The sequence below is a fragment of the Phyllopteryx taeniolatus genome, chromosome 14 (assembly GCF_024500385.1).
Source record: "Phyllopteryx taeniolatus isolate TA_2022b chromosome 14, UOR_Ptae_1.2, whole genome shotgun sequence".
NCBI lineage: Eukaryota > Metazoa > Chordata > Actinopteri > Syngnathiformes > Syngnathidae > Phyllopteryx > Phyllopteryx taeniolatus.
The window spans coordinates 11,440,747-11,460,371 of record NC_084515.1 but is presented as its reverse complement, the minus strand read 5'-3'; the positions used below and the strand labels follow the sequence as shown (position 1 = coordinate 11,460,371).

General features: G+C 39.0%; 2 protein-coding genes across 3 annotated transcripts; both read right to left on the bottom strand.

The window, feature by feature from the left end:
• Nucleotides 1–618: 618 nt before the first annotated feature.
• On the bottom strand, nt 619–9,052 carry rab31 (RAB31, member RAS oncogene family). The gene is made up of 7 exons (XM_061796308.1): nt 8,839–9,052; nt 7,457–7,536; nt 6,934–7,015; nt 4,844–4,915; nt 3,901–4,007; nt 3,176–3,285; nt 619–3,017 (listed from the first exon to the last, which is right to left on the bottom strand). The coding sequence occupies exons 1-7, from the start codon at nt 8,872–8,874 to the stop codon at nt 2,920–2,922; spliced, it is 585 nt and encodes a 194-aa protein (XP_061652292.1). The 5' UTR covers nt 8,875–9,052; the 3' UTR covers nt 619–2,919.
• Nucleotides 9,053–9,595: 543 nt separating this feature from the next.
• On the bottom strand, nt 9,596–19,507 carry ralbp1 (ralA binding protein 1). Of its 2 annotated transcripts, none has more exons than XM_061796303.1 (10): nt 19,407–19,507; nt 18,011–18,302; nt 15,780–16,223; nt 14,809–15,158; nt 13,557–13,718; nt 12,409–12,540; nt 12,223–12,333; nt 11,438–11,559; nt 11,240–11,360; nt 9,596–11,087 (listed from the first exon to the last, which is right to left on the bottom strand). In XM_061796303.1, exons 2-10 carry the CDS (start codon nt 18,258–18,260, stop codon nt 10,743–10,745), a joined length of 2,037 nt encoding a protein of 678 aa, XP_061652287.1. In that variant the 5' UTR covers nt 18,261–18,302; nt 19,407–19,507; the 3' UTR covers nt 9,596–10,742. The 2 variants fall into 2 exon arrangements, with proteins under 2 accessions (XP_061652287.1, XP_061652288.1); XM_061796304.1 differs by lacking the exon at nt 19,407–19,507 and adding an exon at nt 18,371–19,308.
• Nucleotides 19,508–19,625: the final 118 nt, after the last annotated feature.

Here is a 19,625-nt window from a genome sequence, read left to right as displayed (position 1 = left end):
GAAATAACTTTATTTTTGTGACATTATAACTGTATTCTCATGAAAGTAACATTCTTTCTTACACAATTAGTCTCATAAAACTAAGACTTTTTTTCCTCATAAAACAAGGATTGTATTTTCATAAAGTTACAACGGTTATTCTCATAAAAGTAAGATTTTTTTTAAGACAAAAATTACAGCTTTTTTTTCTTGTAACATTACAACTTCATTTTTGTAAAAATGATTATTCTTTTGTTCACTGAAGATTTATGTCTTCAAATGAATGATAAATCTAGTAGACTTTCTGTCTCGAACAATCGTGACTTTTCTGTGACGATCATCATCAAAGAAGCAGAAATAGAACTGAAACACCTTCCTGTTACCTTTCCATAACGTGTTTGTCAGGTGTTTTCAAAAATTCTATTTTTTGTTTTGTTTTTTTACTTTCACAGTAGTTTTCCACGGATCCTTTACATTTAAAAAGAAGTAAAAGTTGCATAAACGCTGTCTGTACGGGTTTACAGGACAACTAAGCACCAAAATGTCCTCCCTCAGCTCCAGCTTCATGGAAACAGGCTAAGTACATTGACCGTTATCATGTTAGCAAGGGAACAAACAGTGGTACAACGTAAAAGAGTATAGCATAGAATAATTACAATTTTATTACAGTACACTGACTAGATACATAAACAAGTTAAAAGAGGATACAAAGCAGCTGATTCATGCACACAGGCACTTTTGGGAATCAACTTATCAACTCAACTTATTTGACATCCGCTATGTGTCACATGATACGAGCATGAGTCCAGCATGTATAAGATAAAGTATTGATTCATAAGAAAACTTGCTTTAAAAACGCGCTTTTTAAATGACATTTCGTGTTTGTTAGTTCATAAAATTGAAACACTTTCCACATGCTTAGTCATAATAAAAACAAAAATGAAAGTAAATGTAACCCTTTTTGGGGAAAAATAAAAATACATGGAAAACACTTGTCGTATTCCCTGGAATGAAACCACGGACGGTGGAACCTCCAATGTGGAACAAAACGACAGCTCGGTAAGCATCTAAGTTAATGAGCGGTTTGATTTTATTGGAGTTTTATTATCCACTGAATAACTTCTTTGTATACGTGTAAGAAAGGCAAGAATGTTAAAAATGGATTACTTATTTTGCTTGTAGGCGAGTCTCTTCACACAAGGAGTGAACGCCATATAATACTGAGCAGCAATGATGAGGATATGTGTGCAGCGACTTTGCAAAAAGTTCCATTTCCTGTTTTATGGTTATCACTGCATGGAAAAAGGTGATGATAGCCATTGAAAAGGAAATTGAACTTTTTGTGTCGTAAGAAACATACCCAATGGCAAATAGCAACTAGAAAATTGGGGTTTTTTTCCCTTCAAAAAATGATGACTATTCTTGTAAAATTCTGACTTCATTTTTGGAAAACGATACATTTTTCTTTGAAAAAGTAAAGAAGAATTCTCTAAAATTGTAACTTTTTTTTCTCATAATATTATGACTTTAGCGTAGTAATATTTCTATTTTTTTCCATACAATTACAATTTTACTCATAAAATTATGACTTTATTCTTGCAAATTTACAACTAATTACACAAAATGTAATTTTTTCGAAATTAGGATTTCTTTTCCTCATAAAATTATGACTATTTTCATAAAATTCTGAATGTATTCTTGCTGAATGACAACTTTTTTGTCCCACAAATGTTTGACTTTATACTTGTAAAATTTCTCGTGAAATGACAATTTTATACTTATGAAATATTATTCGCGATAAATTACCAATTTCACAAATGTAAAATTTTATTTACACATTACAAATTTTCTCTCAATAAATTATACTATTTTCATAAAATTCAGACTTCCTTCTCGTAAAAATCGAGACTTAAAAAAAATATATATTTTTTTTAAATGACAACTTTTTTGTTTTCATAAAATTTCCCCATAAAATTACCACTTTTGTATGACAATCCAACCTTAGAACTGGAATCTTTATAATATAAGAAACACAGCAAACAGCAAACATAAACGGGCAAACTACCTGTTCCATCCCCTTGACATGACTTTCAGGCGTCTTGAAAGACTGACCGCTTTTACCTTGTTTCAATTAACAGCGGTTGACTTCTTTTTACACTTGCCATGATGGTTCCACAGTGGAGGTTCCACTGTAGTTCATTCAGTATTTAAACAGTTGTAGTAAAGGGGGTCACAGCGTTCCAGCAAGAGGCGCCATACTGTAACCGTCATTGTGCAGCATTACAGTTACATCTTACACAAGTGCATGTGTGTGTGCTCCACAAATGCATCTGTGTGTGCTACACAAGTGCATTGAAAGTGTATGTTAATGTGCCATTGACGAGCCACAGTGCATTGAAGGTAATGAGAGCAGTTGAATGCAACTCATCGCGAGGGCAATGCTTGACAAGGTCTTTTAAAATGATTACTTTTTCTCGTAAAATTACACATTTGTTGTAAAAATCTCACTTTGTTTGGAACTTTTCTCTTCAAATATTTGTTCTTGCGTAGCCTGTTTTTTCTTGTAATAATAATTTTTTACCCCTGTTATATTACAACAGTTTTCTTTTAAAATTTTGACTCGTTTCTTGTAGCATTAGGAATTTATTCAGGTGAAATTACGTCATTTTTCGCAATATAAAATCACAACTAAAATCTTTTAATATTACAACTTTATTCCTGTCAAATAAAAGATTATTATTAGATTATTACAACTTTTATCTGTAATATTATAACTTTTTCTTGTAATTTTATGACTTGATGCCAGTAATATTCTGACTTTTTCCTCATAATATTACGTTTTTTCTTTTCATAGTGGCCCTCATACTTTTTAGTGCATGTGGCACTGAGTATACTCATGTTCTGCGATGGCGGTTGTGATCTTGACTGTTTGCGGCTGTATTAGCAGCACCTCCTGGTGGACGGAGCAGGCTGTCGGGTCAGTTTGAACGACTCGGTGCTTTCAACGTCTGGGTTTTCCAGCGGTGGGATCTGTTTGCCTGAAATAAAAAGATGTCAAATTGGTGCCACGCTGTTACGCTGCATTTGGAAGTACAAAAAGCAATTGGTTTTCCACTTACACTTACAAAATGGCTTACATGAAATCAGTGACACAACACGTATTGCCGGGCACACGATGAGGTTGTGTGAAACCTACTGATCTTCTGGAAAAGCTCCTCCACGTTAACCGCGTTCCTGGCGCTGGTCTCGATGAAGATGGCGGCAATGGATTCGGCAAACTCCTTGGCCTCCTTCATGGGGACTTCTCTGGAACGTCAGCGGTGGGTATGAAATGGATGAAGAGGTTTTTTTTTTGGGGGGGGGGGGGGGGGGGGGGGGGGGGCACAATGTTGCCTGGACTTACAAGTTTAATTCATTCAGTGACCACGCTCGTAACTCAAAACACGCATATTTCAATTCAACTTTCCCCATTGAAATAAATACAAATGTTTTTCATGATGATTCAGTTAGTTAGCTGGGGATAAAGCGGTACAGAAGATGAATAGATGGATGCATAATTCCGTGGGCATTGTGCAACTCCTTCTGATGTGCACTCCTTGGCCACAAGGGGACAGTATAATATATAGACATACTACACGTTGATTTTCTGATGAAACGGAAGACCTTTGCAACTAAGTTGCAACAGTATGAGTTGTCTTTACGTTTCGTTTTCCAGTACACTTCAACTGGGAGTGGCACAATAAACAGACGCATTTGGCCTCCTTTTTGAAGAATTGTTCACTATCTGACAAACTGACGCTTGTGGTGAAGTTGCCACCATAGCTATTGTTCGTAATTACATTTTCAAAGACCCAAAACAAAACCAAAAAAAACAAAAAGGCCAAGCCACAGCCCGTATTTCAAAAAAACTTGTAAGTCCACCTGATGTCTCCCAAGTCATTCTTGTTCCCTGCAATGGCGACAACGATGTCCTCGGGTCCGTGTTCCTTCAGCTCCTTCACCCACTTCTTTAGTGTCTGGAAAGAGTCCTGCACACAAAGTTGGCAGAAAGTTACCGGGTCGATTTCGTCCCCTTATTCTGTGGTGTTGCTGTTGCACAAAAAAGCCTGAAATTTGCTAGTGCACTAGTGGTTTTCATGTCTACCTCACAGTTCTGAGGTTCTGGGTTTGAATCTCAGCTCTAACCTTTCATTTCGATGTTCTCCTCGTCCTTGTGTGGGTTTACTCTGGTTCCTCCCACATTTCAAAAACATTTATGGTTCGTTGAAGACTCTAAATTGTCCATATGTGTAAATGTGAGTTTGAATGCTTGTTTATCTATATGTGGCTGGCTGGCAACCAGTCCAGGGTGCAGGTACACCCCCACTCGCTCAAAAGTCAGCTGGGATAAGCTCTGGCCCACCCGTAACAGCAGTGAGGACAAGCGCTGTAGAAAATGAATATAGAAATACACTTGACCTAAATATGAATTTAGTTGTCAAGCCATAATATGTGATACATTCGCATTGCGCCAGAGGTGTACCTAATGGAGTGTCTGCTGAGTGTATTAAAGGGGACATTATTTTAAAAAAAAAAAGAAAAAAAAAAAAGGCCTTTTAGATTGTTTGTATAAAAATAGTTCGGTCTCTATTTGTGTTTGGTGATGTTTCCATGTGCCACATGCACACGGTGTAATTTATGAAGTGCTGCAACCCTGAGTGAAAATGCTTTCATTGTCATTTGCCATTTCCGCAAGACAACAGAAATGGTGGTTATATAATTCTTTATGCTTGGAATATTGGAAGGAAAGCATGTCAGACACATATGTAATTAAAAACACCTAGGAACTTTGAATTTTAAAAAAAAATGTATGCAGTGAACTTACCAATTTCGTGATGTCATAGACGATGACAGCGGCAGCTGATCCTCTGTAGTACATCGGAGCTAATGAGTGGAACTAAAAAGGAGGGGGGGGGGGGGGACAAATTAACAAGAATCAAGGTTGCCTTCCCGCCATGACTTCTTGTGACGACCAGAAAACATCACGCTTCTTGTGATGTAACGAACTTCAATGGAGATTGTTTCAACTTTTGTCAATTCACTTTTATTAATAAGTGATGCTTTTAACAGAAAAATGCTTGCAAATTACACTGGAAAGTCTCATGCCTCAGACGCGATGATGGGTTATCAAGTCCAGCAAGGCCTTCCATACCGGCCTAAACAACAATCAGAAGCACTGACATTTACAACCTAAATTCTAATATTTGTTCCATGAAATTTTATTAATTTAATTCCAAACAGTCTTATTCTCTTCATTTAGCAGAATTTCTCTTGGTTGCACTACGTCCAGTACAAGTACTCTAAATTTTGTATTTTTTTTATCTAATTAGATTTCAGCCTCGATGTGCTGCCATGTCAATTTAAACTACCCGGGCTCGGGCCTTCAGAATAAGATGTAGCTTAAACTATATTAGCAATGGGACTGTTTCTTTAACCAACTAAGGTTTCAAATTCAACCTCATAGGGCCAGCGTGATGTTTATGGGCACTCGATAAAGGCAACATACTCCTAAACATAGAGAAACACATGAAGAAGAGTTTCACAACTGACTCAGTAATTTGCAGTAATATTAGTTGTTTTTCAAACAGGATAAAGAATATACGTCCATGGGTATTGTGTTGTCTGTCTGCAGGCGTGGCTACACCATTTGTGTTCAAATATCCATTGTTATAACACCACAACGTATGATGCTATTTGTTAGCCAGTCTATGGCAAATTGCATTGTGTGTTGTTAGCATTAAGATAGCGGACGTTCAAAGTAATGTGGATGTTTTAAGTACGCAACGTGTAATTAATTTTGTTTAATGTTTAATTGGATCGTAAACTTCAACAGGGAGTTGGAAATTAACATCTTGAAGCCTCTTCTCTTTTTTTTAAGTAATTGTTCACTATCTGCCATACTGCAGCTTATTGTGAAGCGTGTTGAGTTGCATTTGCTGACATCATCAAGATCTTGAATCTCAAATTTTTGCTCGCAAGTGAAAGCAAACTCGTAAGTCCGACCACGCCTTAGTCAACGTACCACTGTACTTAAAGAACGAAAGTATCACTGTGTCAAAAATTTTGTATATAATCTAATTAAATGGCTAATAGGAATATGGTAATTGCTATTATACAACATACACGCTAGCCTCATTGCACTTTCAGTGTATTTTTTTCAAAATCAAATCTGTAGGCAATTTATTTTTCAAGGTTTGAAATTATAAAAATTTGGGGGATCATCATTTGGGGTATATTTAGGGTTTCAACTATTAATATTCATCCATGCATCCATTTTCTGAGCCGCTTCTCCTCATTACGGTCACGGTCGTGCTGGAGCCTATCCCAGCTATCATCGGGCAGGAGGCGGGGTACACCCTGAACTGGTTGCCAGTTGGTTGATTGAGGACTCTAAATTGCCCGTAGGTGTGAATGTGAGTGCGAGTGGTTGTTTGTTTGTATGTGCCCTGCGATTGGCTGGCAACCAGTTCAGGGTGTACCCCGCCTCTCGCCCAAAGATAGCTGGGATAGGCTCCAGCAGCCCACGACCCAAATGAGGATAAGCGGTTCGGAAAATGAATAAAGGAATTTAGACAAAAGTATTGCTTTGCTAACATCTTGTGGCATATCACGACAATTATGCACCTATTGGGAGGGTGAATTAATCGCTGATTTTGCTATTCGTGTCGGGGCTTGGTCTCTAAACCCCACAAATAGCGAGGGTTCACTGGATTCAATGTTTTTTCTGATGAACAAATGAACATGAAGCCAGGCTAGTAGCATCCTCGTGACCTTGAATGCTAACCTGGATCATGACGTTTCACGGCCGACAGCGAGGCGGTCACGAGAGAACACCATATGTGATGGAGGCATGCGAGAGAAATCCAAGTGTGTGAACAACAACCAAAAAAGAAAGAAAGAAAAAAAGAATGTCACCCGTTCCTGTCCCGCCGTATCCCAGATCAGGAATTTGTGCAGCTCGCTTCCGGATGGCACTGTCTTGGTCAGGAATGAGGCTCTGTGGAGGGATATGTAGCATTAGCTACTGTGTAAAACCTCTCACTTAGCATTAGTGTCAGTCTGAAACTTGACTTAGCATTAGTGACAGTAAAAGTTCACTTAGCATTCACAACAGTGAAAGATGCTACATAGCATTAGCAAAAGTCTAAACCTTCACTTAGCATAAGCGACTGTCTCAAACCTCACTTAGCATGAGCAACAAGCTTCCCTTAGCATTAGCGAGAGTCAAAACGTCCGGGTGAACCTCTTTTAAAATGTTGCTTTTACAGTTAATAAAGGTTTATTGATGGAAACAGTTTGACTTTGAAATTGATTCGTTTTCATATTTTCTATGGGGAAAATGAATTCCACATATTAGAAGAAGAAGAAGAATCATCTTTTATTATGACAATAAACACGAGGGGCTACGCGATTGCGGTGTCCTTGGCGGTGGTCTCACCCTATTGTGGGACTGATGTTGTGATCAAAGTGATCCTGGACGAAGCGACACACGATGCTGGATTTGCCCACACCGGTGTCCTGCACACGCGCACACAAACACAGAGTCAGCAAAGGCAATGATGCAATCAGAAAAACCCTTACATCCCAAGTTTAAGATAACTTGAGAATAGAAATGCATGATCATAGAGGACCACTACGAATGTATCCCAATTGTTTATGATAATGTATTCCCACAAGTGACTTAGCACTTAATATTAGCGCAGACAGTATGAAACGTCACCGGGCATTACGTCACGTCATAGTTTAAATGCTTCACTTATCATTCTTTTTTGTTTACATTTTTAAATAACAAATGTAAGTGTTAACATTGGAATTCATTTTAAACAATTCATTCTCATTTCAAAACATTGAGAATTCAACGATGTTTAAGTGTTATTTAATTAAATAATATTAATAAATATAACTACGATAAATAATTAACAAATACATTTTCAATTAAATTAAAATATATGTCAAGGTAATCCAGTCTAATATGTAATTCATTTTAATGTATTGTTTTAATTAAAATGTTTTTATTGCACCATCAGCAGTTACGTCTAGAGAATATTGTTTAAAAATATATTATACTTTAAAAAAAAATAAAAAATAATCACAAAAAAGTGAAGAATTTATTATTAAAATTTAAATAATTTCAATGTATTATTTTGTGACTCACTGTGGTGAACCCTGACGGGGCTTGTGTCACAACGACAACAGAAAGATTTCTCGATTTGTTTTAATAATTAAAATTGCGATGTAAATTTTGCACCCGTCAGCATTGATGTTATTTCTTTTTTAACAATACAAAACAACAGCTCTACAATACTGTAAATGTGCAAAGCTAGGAAAAACGACCCAAAAATTACAAATAAATTTAGAAAAACATTTGGAATCGTTCTAAATTGAATATGAATCATGAATAATAGAACTTGGCCAACAACTAAAATGAAATGTGCAAAATATGATTTAAAATTATATTCTTGCGTGGGCAGTATTATTTCTTATTACATTACAGTTACAAAGGGACAACTTAAATTCAAAGGCTTGCAGGGTGAGGCGAGACGTCACATAACGTCAGAATGCTGCGAAAATGTTCCCAAATTGTCAGCTGCTCCTGATGAGGTTTGGTTATTGGGTCAACTTCAGCTAACCATCAACAGGTAACATTTTCACCATTTTCGTACTGAAAAGTCTACATAGCAGGTCGTTACTTAGTTAAATCGTGGTCTTGTTAAGTTTAATGAACTATCTTAGCGATATTAAAAAAAAAAAATTTACTGTACATCGAAGGAATTTCCCCAAAATGGAGGGTGATTTTAAAAAAAAGAACGTTCTACTTACCCCTAAAAGACAAACCTTGAGCTCCCTTATCGCCATGGCGGGTCCCCAAAATGACTTAAATCATTATCTGACAATGTTCAATCACTGTCTTTGTCTCGTCATGCTTGAAACTCGTACTTTTGTCAGCCCTCCTCTCTCTCTCGCTCTCTCGCTATGTGGAGGAGAGAAAAACCCAACCCCGGACTGTCTGACTTGCTGACTATCAGCAAGAACATCCCGCACTAAAATGGGACGTATATCCTGTGACGGATTACAAAATTAAGACGAAGAAGTGTCTCCGATGAAGCTGTTTGCGTAAAATAAGTTATGTTCGTAATTGCGAACAATAGGGAAACGCCTTTTCTTTGTTGGCTCTTAAATTGCGCAGAAATACTGTGGTTTTGAAAGCATTTTATTTTTACTAACTTTGCTTGCACACTGTCAACTTCCTGTATTAGCTTGGTGCACCGACGTCTAGCTTTTCGTATTTGGCACATCGGAAACGGGCAGATGACAAAAAAACAAAACAAACAAAAAAAAAAGGGTTCATCAACACATTTTGGGTTCATTATTTAATATAGTCCCTTGTTTGTTTTATCGATTCTTGTTCATCCAACTACTGCCCTTTTTTAGTCTCATACTTAAGAGAATGTGTAACGGAAAGAAAGTGGGGAAACGCTATATATAGCACACAAGTCCAGTTTGGCAATACTTGGTGGAAAAAATGTAGAAAATATTTTTTTTTTTGGCATGCTTGGGTGCAAATCAAACAAATCACTCAAAACGGACACTTACTTTATTCCTCACAGCATATAAGTGTTTCAGTCACAGGGTTATTAATAACAACATGTTAGATCATGAGACTAGAAGCATAAATCAATTAATGCGTAGATTTAAAAAAATAACATTGGGGCTGGGGGTGAGCATGAAATGTGAAAGATCACACCCATGCCTGCAACTAATAACCATAAGAGAAAATGAGAGTTTAAAAAAAAAAAAACGAGAAATCATCACAATTACCATGGAGATGATTGGACAGTAACACTCCTTCCTGCCGTTCGTTATCGACAATATATTTCTACATAATTTATATATTACGAGAACACTTCATTTAAATCCAAGTATACAATTTAAATATTTAAAGCCATCGTACGTATTCAAAGAGCATTTTTTATTTATTTTTTGTTCAACCAGTCTTCATTTTGGCACAGTGTAATGTCGACATGAATTTATGAAAATATATGATGACTGAATACAGTATTATACATAAGTATTTGTGGGCTTTGTGGTTTCATTATCATCAGAGTTGCACAGGCGGACACATATTGCTCACAGACCGCAGGTTCGAAACCAATTAAAACCCTATCAACTCAAGGTCTTGACAAGTGCTTTCCAGATCTGTGATTATTTAGTCAGTATGTCATAAGATGAAATGATTTTAAAAATATGCGTCAACGACTCACACATCAAATTAAAGGTATCAACGAAGGCCTTCCAGATCTGTAATTATTAAGTCGATATGTCACGTAAGACAAAAGCATGATGAAAATATTTTTCGTCTTGAAAATGACTAACCAAGTCAAAAATCAATTTGCAACATACGTCAGACTCAAACATCATATTAAAGGACTGAGCAAGCCCTTTCCAGCTCTGTAATTAATTAGCGAGTATGCTTCCAATAAGCAGAATGATGAAAAAAAATGCAAAATTCTTTTGCTTGAAAATGGCAACGTTTATCAATAACCTTGTCAAAACAATTTCTCCGCAAACCTCATCAACTCATGCCATATTAACACATCATATTAAAGGCCACCACGAGGACTTTTTAGATCTGTAATTATTTAGTCAATGTCGCCGTAAGATGAGGCAATGATGTAAAAAAAATATTATTTTAAGTGACGGAACGCCTTTCTTTTATCTTTGCCTCACATGTTGCCATCCCGCCTTTCTTTGCTCAGTGACGGTTTGGGAGGATCCTTGACTGTCTTTCCGGCGGGCGCCGTGACTGAGGCAGAGGCGGCGCTGCTGCTGTCCGTGACCTTGGCCTGCTCCTCGCCCCCACCTCGGGCCTCCGGGCTGGGCTGCGTGGGCACGGCTTGCTCGGCTGGTGGTGGTGGTGGTGGTGGTGGTGGTGGTGGTGGAGGGGGCGCCGACTGCGCGGTGAGCTCATGCTGCAACTTGTGGTTCTGCAGCAGGCGCAGCTGGACACGCAGCTCCAAGATAGCCTCCTGCTCCTCATGGATGGCCTGGTTCAGGTGGGTGTTCTTGTTCTGTGGTGGCATCACAAACAAACCTTGTCAAGTTAATCTTTTATGTGCGCACTGAGCTTAGGTCTCATGAGATTTGCTGAGATCTCACGTGATGACAGTTTGAAATCATTTGTTGTGGACTTTTTTGAGGCATTTTTTCCATTCCTCCTTACCTCCAGCTCCTCGTTTTGCTTCTGAAGGTCCTCCAGGATCATCTGCAGCTCCTCCTCGTCCTCGCTCTCGCTCTCACTCTCTGACGAATACTCCTCGGTTTCGCTGCGGCCCTGCTGACGACTGTAGAGGAATATTAGGGCTCTATGTGGTACTACGGGACTACAACGCGAGGAAATTACAGCCACAGGGCCTCTTACCTCTGGATGTCTGCAATCTCCGCCCGCAGCCTCTCGATCTCCTCCTTCTCGGCGGCAATCTGTCGGCGCAATACTTGTTCCAGAGAGATCAACTCCTCTTGCTCTGTCAGGATCTCATTCTCCTGACCAGACATGTGGATACATTTTATTCATAAGCACCCTTTAAAACACCTAACAGCACTTTACACAGGATAAAAAGATAAACTAAATATAGGGGGGAAAAAATAATAGAAAAAAAAAAAAAACACATCCGACTATACATTACTCTATAGTGTATTGTTTGATGTTTAATTACATATTTTAAGTTAATACTGTTTTATGTTCAGAAATGTGGTACATATGTCATCAATATTAAAATATTTAAATTGTATTTTTTATACATTTACAATATACTAATTTTAGTATGAATTAACTGGATATTTTAATTTAATTCTGAATAATACATTCTAAAATGTTCTACAAATAATCATTAATTATTAATAATCGCAAAATAATGTATTTTGATATTTTAAAATGTTTTAGATTATACATATTTTATCACTTGTTTTATTATAAAGAGGTATACATTTTATTGAAGTTGTCATGACAAATTATCAAATATTCATTAAATTGTCTTGAAAGCGTTGACTTGATAGTTTAAAAATACAAAATTGTGTTGATCCAAAATTTTGCAATTTTCAAGATTAAATGAAAATAAAACCATTTTCCAACAATATCAAAACCCCAGTTTATTAATCCAGTGAAAGAACTATCGTGAGTTATAAGTTAGGTGGCGAGGCACTAACCTGAGCCAGTAAGAGGTTAACCACTTCCTCTTCGTTCTCAGTCATCTCTTCTTTGGAAACATCCTCCTTGGACAGGCTGGCAATCTCTTGCGCAATCTTGGTCTCGCACTCCTGAAGCGTCCAAAAAATGAGTCACCATCGTGCAACGCGGGGAGGCGGTCGCGTTTGAATGTGAGCGCCTCTCACTTGTCGCTTGGCCTCCCTCAGCTTGCGCTTGAGAGCGGTGAGGATTCTCTGGACCTCCCACAAGCGCTCCTCTTTGGACAAATCCTTCACACCGGCCTGCAGGTCCCTGTGCAGGCAGTTGAGCAAGAACTCCTACAAGAACACGTTCATACACCAAAGACACGCTTTTGAGTCAAAACAATGAAAAACAGGCTGCAATGAACGCACCGGTTGGGTCAAGACTCGCTAACAAAACAAAAACAATGGAAGAGACTTATTTAACAAAAGAAAGCAGGCTGCCAGAAAATGGACCATTGCAGCTAAGTGGAGACTGTGGAGTATCAAATTTACTGCTGCCATTTCTTGCCCTACATTCTCAAACGTTAGACTAACTGTATTCGAGAGGAGCTTGCGGGCAGCAACAAAATGGACTACCGCAACCAAGTACAGACTGTGGCGAATAAGGTTAACTGTTATCGTTTCTTGCCATGCTTTGTCAAAGGTTATAGGAGACTTATTCAAGAGGAGACTTAGGGCAGTAGAAAAACAGACAACTGCAGCTAAGTGGAGACAGTGGAGTGTAGTGTTTAGTTTTGTCATTTCCATCCATAAATCCTCAACATTTAAACAGAGACTTATTGTATTCAGGAGGGCAGCAACAAATGAACTATCCCAGTTAAGTAGAGACTGTGGAGTATAAGTTTAATTGTCATTTCTAGCCATACCTCCTCAAAAGTTAAAGGAGGCTAATTTTACTCGAGAAGATGGAGGGCAGCAAGAAAGTGGACCACTGCAGCAAAATGGAGACTATGAAGTATAGGATTTAGGTCATTTCGAGCCAGAGATACTCAAAAGTTAAAGGAGACAAATTTCATTCAAGACTGAGTGCAGTGTGAAAACAGGCCCACTGCAGCAAAATGGAGACTGCTGAGTATAGTGTTTATTTTGGTCATTTTTAGTTAAACGCCTTCGAATGGTAAAGAAGACAAATTTTACTTTTGAGGAGATTGCGGGCGGCAAGAAAATGGACCACTGCAGCAGAGACTGGAGTATAAAATATAATTTGGTTATTTCCAGCCATACAGCCTCAAAAGTTAAAGGAGACTGATTTCATTTGAGGGGAGACTAAGGGCAGCAAGAAAACAGATGACAAAATTTTGTCCACTCACCTGTCGTCTGATCTCCTCTTTGATGTTGTCCTGGGTCTCGGGTAGTGCCGGCATGGTGGCCATGTTGGACCAGCGGAGGGGACGCACCACCTGCCTCAGGACCACGTCGCCGAACAGATCCTTTACGTGTGTGAAGAACATGTAGAGGACCCGGTTTCCGATCTGTAACAAAGGTGTGTGTGTGTGTGGGGGGGGGGGGGGGGGGGGTAAACAGTCGGAAGTCACTCCTAAACCCATCAAAGAAGAGCAATGAATGACAGATTTTCTTCTGTACTGCAAATGTGGCAGCACCATTTTGTGTATTTTTCAACAGGTAAATATAGTTTCTCTTGTAACCAAGGACATCTGATTTCTCAGACAATTATAAAGCCTAAAGTCGTAAAAGGAAGTTAAATTCACTAACGTACGGAGATTTCAACCATAACTTTGGCAATCAGTAGTAGAAAAAGAAAAATGCATAAACGAACGTATCACATAAAATGGTTTAGTCTAAAAGTTACAAAACCACAAATGGTTGTTTAAAAAAACAATTGCTTTCATGAAATGTCTTAATGTTCAACTACCATCTAACCGTGCCACATTTAGCAAAGTTAAAGCTGATTAACTTTGCTGTTTAACTGCACACACATGTACTTTTGTTATAATTCATTTTTATTTTGTATTTAGTGTAATATATGATTTAAGAAAAAGCAAATGTTGAAGGGAGTTAAAATGTATGCAAATACTTCACAGAAAAAGAGCGCGAGAGAACGGCAGGTTTAACTCTTGAGGCTCATGAAAGCGACTCGTCTATGATGAGTACCTGTACTGTATGTCAACAATGTCACCATGACCAAGTACACCGGCGTGATAAGTCTGGACACAATGTGAAGCTTTCAAACATTTTCAAGCTTTTTTTTGTTTATATATTTATTTACAATAACTTTGTACTGTACTGGGCGTTTTAGGCCACGAAAAAAACCTACAAAACAATAATTTCGTCCTGTACAGTAATACAGGTGCATATGGCATATATGTACGATCCCCCGCCCCTATCAGTCCATACTATCAAGGTTCCACTGTATTGCGTGATGAGTGTGGTCACGGAGCGAATTGAAGTTGTAAGTCAAGGCACCAATGTATGCAAAAAAATGGCATACTTAGAAAGTGTAAGAGGAGCAGCCACATGGGAATAAATGCTCTAAAGTAGGCCAGAGCTTAAAAGATAAACAGAGTGACCCATTTTATGTAAATGTAAAAAAGTCACAGGGACCTGTATGGTGGGGTTGAGGACAATGGAGATGTTCTGGATGTTCATCTTGGTGTCGGCCTCCCTGGCGATGACGTGGTCCATGTGGGTGACCAGCCAGCAGAGCAGGAGGCAGCTCTCGGGCGGCGCCTCGGCCAGCAGCCGCTGGAACTCGCTCACCTTGTCGGCGTCCGCTTGCCGGCCGCACGCGTCCTCGAAGCGCTGCGCCAGGTCTCGGCCCAGCAGGTTGTCGGGCAGCTCGCGCAGGTACTGCTTGAGGAGGCTGGCCACCGTGTGAGGGTCGTACTCCTCCAGGCACGGGCACTCCTCTCGGTCATACGCCGCCTTGAGCTCATCCACTTTGGACTTCATACCTGATAGGGCCATGGAAGATGAGTCAGAGTCAGTTATACTGTCTTTTTAATCTTTCTTCTCTCCATCTGTCCCTTCTGAAACTAATGATATTGCTGTTGTTTTGTTTCGTTATTGCATCTCTTTTGTCACAGTCTGTCCTCCTTAAAACTACATACTAGCAGGCATTATAATTATGAATGTCTTTTGTTAATTCTTGTCTCTTTTCTCTGTCCCTATTCAAACTACATTCCAGCAAGTGTAATTTCTATTGTTGTCTTTTGTTCTCTGTCCCCTCTATTAAAAAAAAAAAAAGGTGTTACTATTGCTTTTTGTTGTCTGTTCTCTCTCAAACTACACACTAGCAGCCTCTCTGTCTGTCCCCTATCAAACTACATACTAAAAGGTGTTGTCGTTGCTTTTTGTTGTCCCTCTCTTCTCTCGTCTGTCCCCTATTGATGTTTTTTGTTATTGCTTTTGGTTCCCTCTTTTTTCTCTCTCTATCCCATTCCCAAACCACAAATTAGCAGGTCTTGTTGCTGTCCTCTGCAGTTGCTTTTTGTAGGCTCTCTCCTCCCAGTTTGTCACCTCTCAAATTAAGACGGTGTTACTATCTTATAACCATTTTGATTGTGTCGGAATACCTGAAACGCGGTAGATGCCCTCACACTTCATGCCGTAATTCTCGATGTAGTCGACACACTCCCTGAAGATTGCGGGCAGTTGGATACCATCGTATAGCGCAGTCCGCTTCACCGCCTCCGCCAGGGGGGCACCGAAGATGGGCCTGAATGCGGGCATCTCCGCTGGCACCATCTCCACATCGGCGGTGGGGGCGGCGGTAGCTGTGGGCTTCTTCTTCTTTTTCTTTTCCTTCCACTGCTTGACCACGTCGGCGGCCGTCAGGTCCTTGGACTTCTTGTCCTTGGCCTCCTTGGGGCCCTTCTCCTTCACCTTGAAGTCCTTCTCCTTCTTCTTGGAGAAGCTGGGCTTCTTGAACACGTGGATGCCTTTGGAGCGCTTCATCTTGGACGGACTTTCGGCCTCATCGGCTGAGCTGTCCTCCTGGAAGGCGGCGTATCCTTCCGCTGGGTCGACAGAAAGAGAGAGAGAGAGCGAGCGAGAGAGAGTTCTAGTTAGTTTTTCTACATGAGAAACAGGAAGGGAGGTGGGAGAAAAAGGGGGGCAGGGGGGTGCTTGGAAAAAACAGGTCAGCCGCTAATGTAGCACAGCTCCCTAATGCCTCAACCTCCCTAATTTTAAATCATTTATAATCATTGAAAAGACAATTAGTGTTCACTTATATCACCGGGTTTCGAAAACAAAAAGATGGGTGAGAGGGTGGCTGCGTCGCCAAATTGTCCGTTAACTTCCACTCTCGGAAGGCAGAGCTGAAAGCAAACGAGCGCTCACTTAACGTTACCATGGTAACACTGTCGACCACAGCGTCCAACTTTGATCAAGTGGAAAAGAGGACGCTGATGCCCTCAGAAACAAAATGTGACAATAAATGTACACACTAAGCATGAAAAATATATATTATATATCCTTAACAATACATGACAATATTCTAATAAATACAGAACATTATAATTAAGAATGGACCATATTTGGTAACTGAAGTCAACACACACCACACACCTTCACGAAAAAGACTTTACAGCCAATCAAAAAGCTACTTAAGTAAAAAAAACAAAATTTTTAAAAGCCCCTTAATGTACCACAATAATTGCATAATAGATGAAATATATTCTTAATAATAAATAATAATACTTTAACAATTATGAACAATTATAATTAGCAGCCCTTTAAAGGGCAAGGAACCATATTTAGTCACTGAAGACAAAATGGATGCTACACTGGCAGTAGAATCCTGTGACTTCTCACAGCATATCAGCAAGTAGTCCCGGTAATAGTAATAGTCTATATATAATAAATAGTATGTCATGATTATAATAATATTGAAGTAATATACATTTTGGGGAAAGAAGTTGACTAAAAAAAAGTACTAATTTATGCACCACAATAATTGTGTAATATATAAAATATATTCTTAATAATACATAAAAGAATTAGCCAATAATTGTGACCAATTATAGTTAATCGCCCTGTATTGGGTAAGGAACCATTATTTGGTAACTATTATTATTACACAAAAAGGCAGTAGAAATCATGTGACTTCTTCCAGTTAATAAAAAAAAGTTATTAGTGTAAAACAGTAATTTAATGTATCACAATACTTCTATACAATAATCCCACCTGCCATCGCCAGGGTTATGTTCCAGACCACCCGCGCAATAAGTAAAATCTGTGATACAGAAATACCTTATTATACTCTAGGCATGTTTTTGTAGCATTTACTTGGGAATTTTTTTTCAAGGTCTTTAAACACACCTTTAATACAATATAAACACATTTAAACTCATGTATTGAGAGCAAAATAAATGCATAACACAAAAATATTGTACAAAAAGTATTTAAAAAAGTACAGTAACAAGTATAATAACACAAAAAATGCACTATAGCGGGACCGCGACAAGTGAACCACGATAGAACAGGGATTACTGTATTCTAAAAAATATATATATATTCTCAATACACTAATGCCTAAAATCAGCCTTACGTGAGCCATCATCAAATCACGTGAGCATCTGACTTATTAAAAAAAAAATTTGTTGTTTTTCTTTTTTTTGCAGCACCACAGCAGAAATCAAGCAACGACAATGACAAGGTCAAAGTAGGATGATAACGAAAGAACAGGACACGGAACCATCAATACTTATGAAATGCCACAAGGTGACACTATCGCTCTGCAAAGACCTTCCTTTTCCCTCTCGTCTGTTTTATTTTTATAATAATACATTTTTCCACTTACTGCGCTTCTCCTTCTTCTTGAACTTGTTCTTCTTCTTGCTGTGCTCTTTGTCATCGTCTGACACATACGCGTCGGGCGCCTCGTGGTGGAGGCCATCATGTGGCGACGACGGGTCACCTGTGCGGTACAACCCGGGAAACTTGGTCGGGCTGATCTCCTCGGAGCTGGGGGTGCGCGCCACGCCACCCGGGTGCTCCGCCCGCCGCTGCTCGGCGGGGCTGCTGCTGGGCGGCAGGAAGCATTCGGTCATGACGGCTGGGCTGCGCCGATCACGCCTTACCCGCCATCAAGCCTGTAAAATAGACATCCATTAGTCACACAGTCTTCATTTTGCTGTTAGGACAGGGGTGGGCAACCTACTTTTACTTTTGACTTTTTTTTTTTTCTCTCGAAAAATCGGACTTCACAGGCTTTCACACACGTGTCCCTTCTAAAATGATGCTTTCCCACCGTGGGAAATTTCCCCTGGAATTTATGGGCATTTGGTGGTCTGAATTTAGTTCTCACATAATTTACCAGGGCAAAAAGAAGACCCTGCTGAGGGGGTAGTACTTTCAAGAGGTCCAGGAGCCCATAGAATGCTGATCTGCATCACTCAATATACTGTATCAGATCTACCTACAACTAAAAAGTTGTACGTAGATTATTTTAGATAGAAATGCAGCTACAAATAATCCTAATTCTACCACTAACAGTGCAGCAGTGTATCACCAGTTAGGAGATTAAATGAACAATAAAATAACACCTCCGAAAATCAAAGGCGTCTGATTGATTTTTTTCATTTTTATACAATACTACGCTCAAACCTATGAGGAGGCCATTCTGTAATCAATTTCATACCGTTTTGATGTATTAAGACCAACTCGTTAAAAGATTGAATTATGAATTGTGTTTTATTTAGATCAGTGCGATTATTGTAGCATTAAAACTGCTAAAATTTACAAAGATTGAATGCATACAAACAAGCTATTAGCTAATGTTCACCAACTTGTCATTACAGGTGAAATTCCCCCAGAATAAATGCATTTTTAATCATGTGCAGTCACCAAAAAGACGTTAATGCGTCACTAAACCTCTCGACCTAACTATCAAACAAAAACGGCCTGTCATTGCAATGTTTTCCTGAGGGTTTTACAGGTTCACCCTACAGAATAAGCGAGTATTAGCAGGCTATTGTCAGCAAAAGTGTCAAAAAGAAAGAGCTAAGCTCTGAATGGAGGGGCCCGTGGGAGCTAACGATACTTTAAGCTATGCTAGTCGATTAGGGACACTTCCTTTAGCTTGTTTCGCTCATCTTTTAAATAGAAAATCAGACGTTTAAAAGTGTTTTATATATATTAATTTAAAAAAAAAAAGCTATACTGACGAGTGAAGCCTACTAAGTGATCAACTTTACCAATTGCAGTCAATTCCACAGTGTTGTCGTTTCCGGTTCTCTCAGGGCTGTGCACTAAATAAAGCCGTCTGCGCCTGCGCAATGGAACAGGTGCATGCTGGGAAACGTAGTTTTAGAGCGAGACCGCGGTCACTTAAACTTCAAATCTAGACGGAACATGTCGTTTACTCTTTTTAAATAATGACATAAACTGACATAAATAAAAGTTAAACTAAGGTT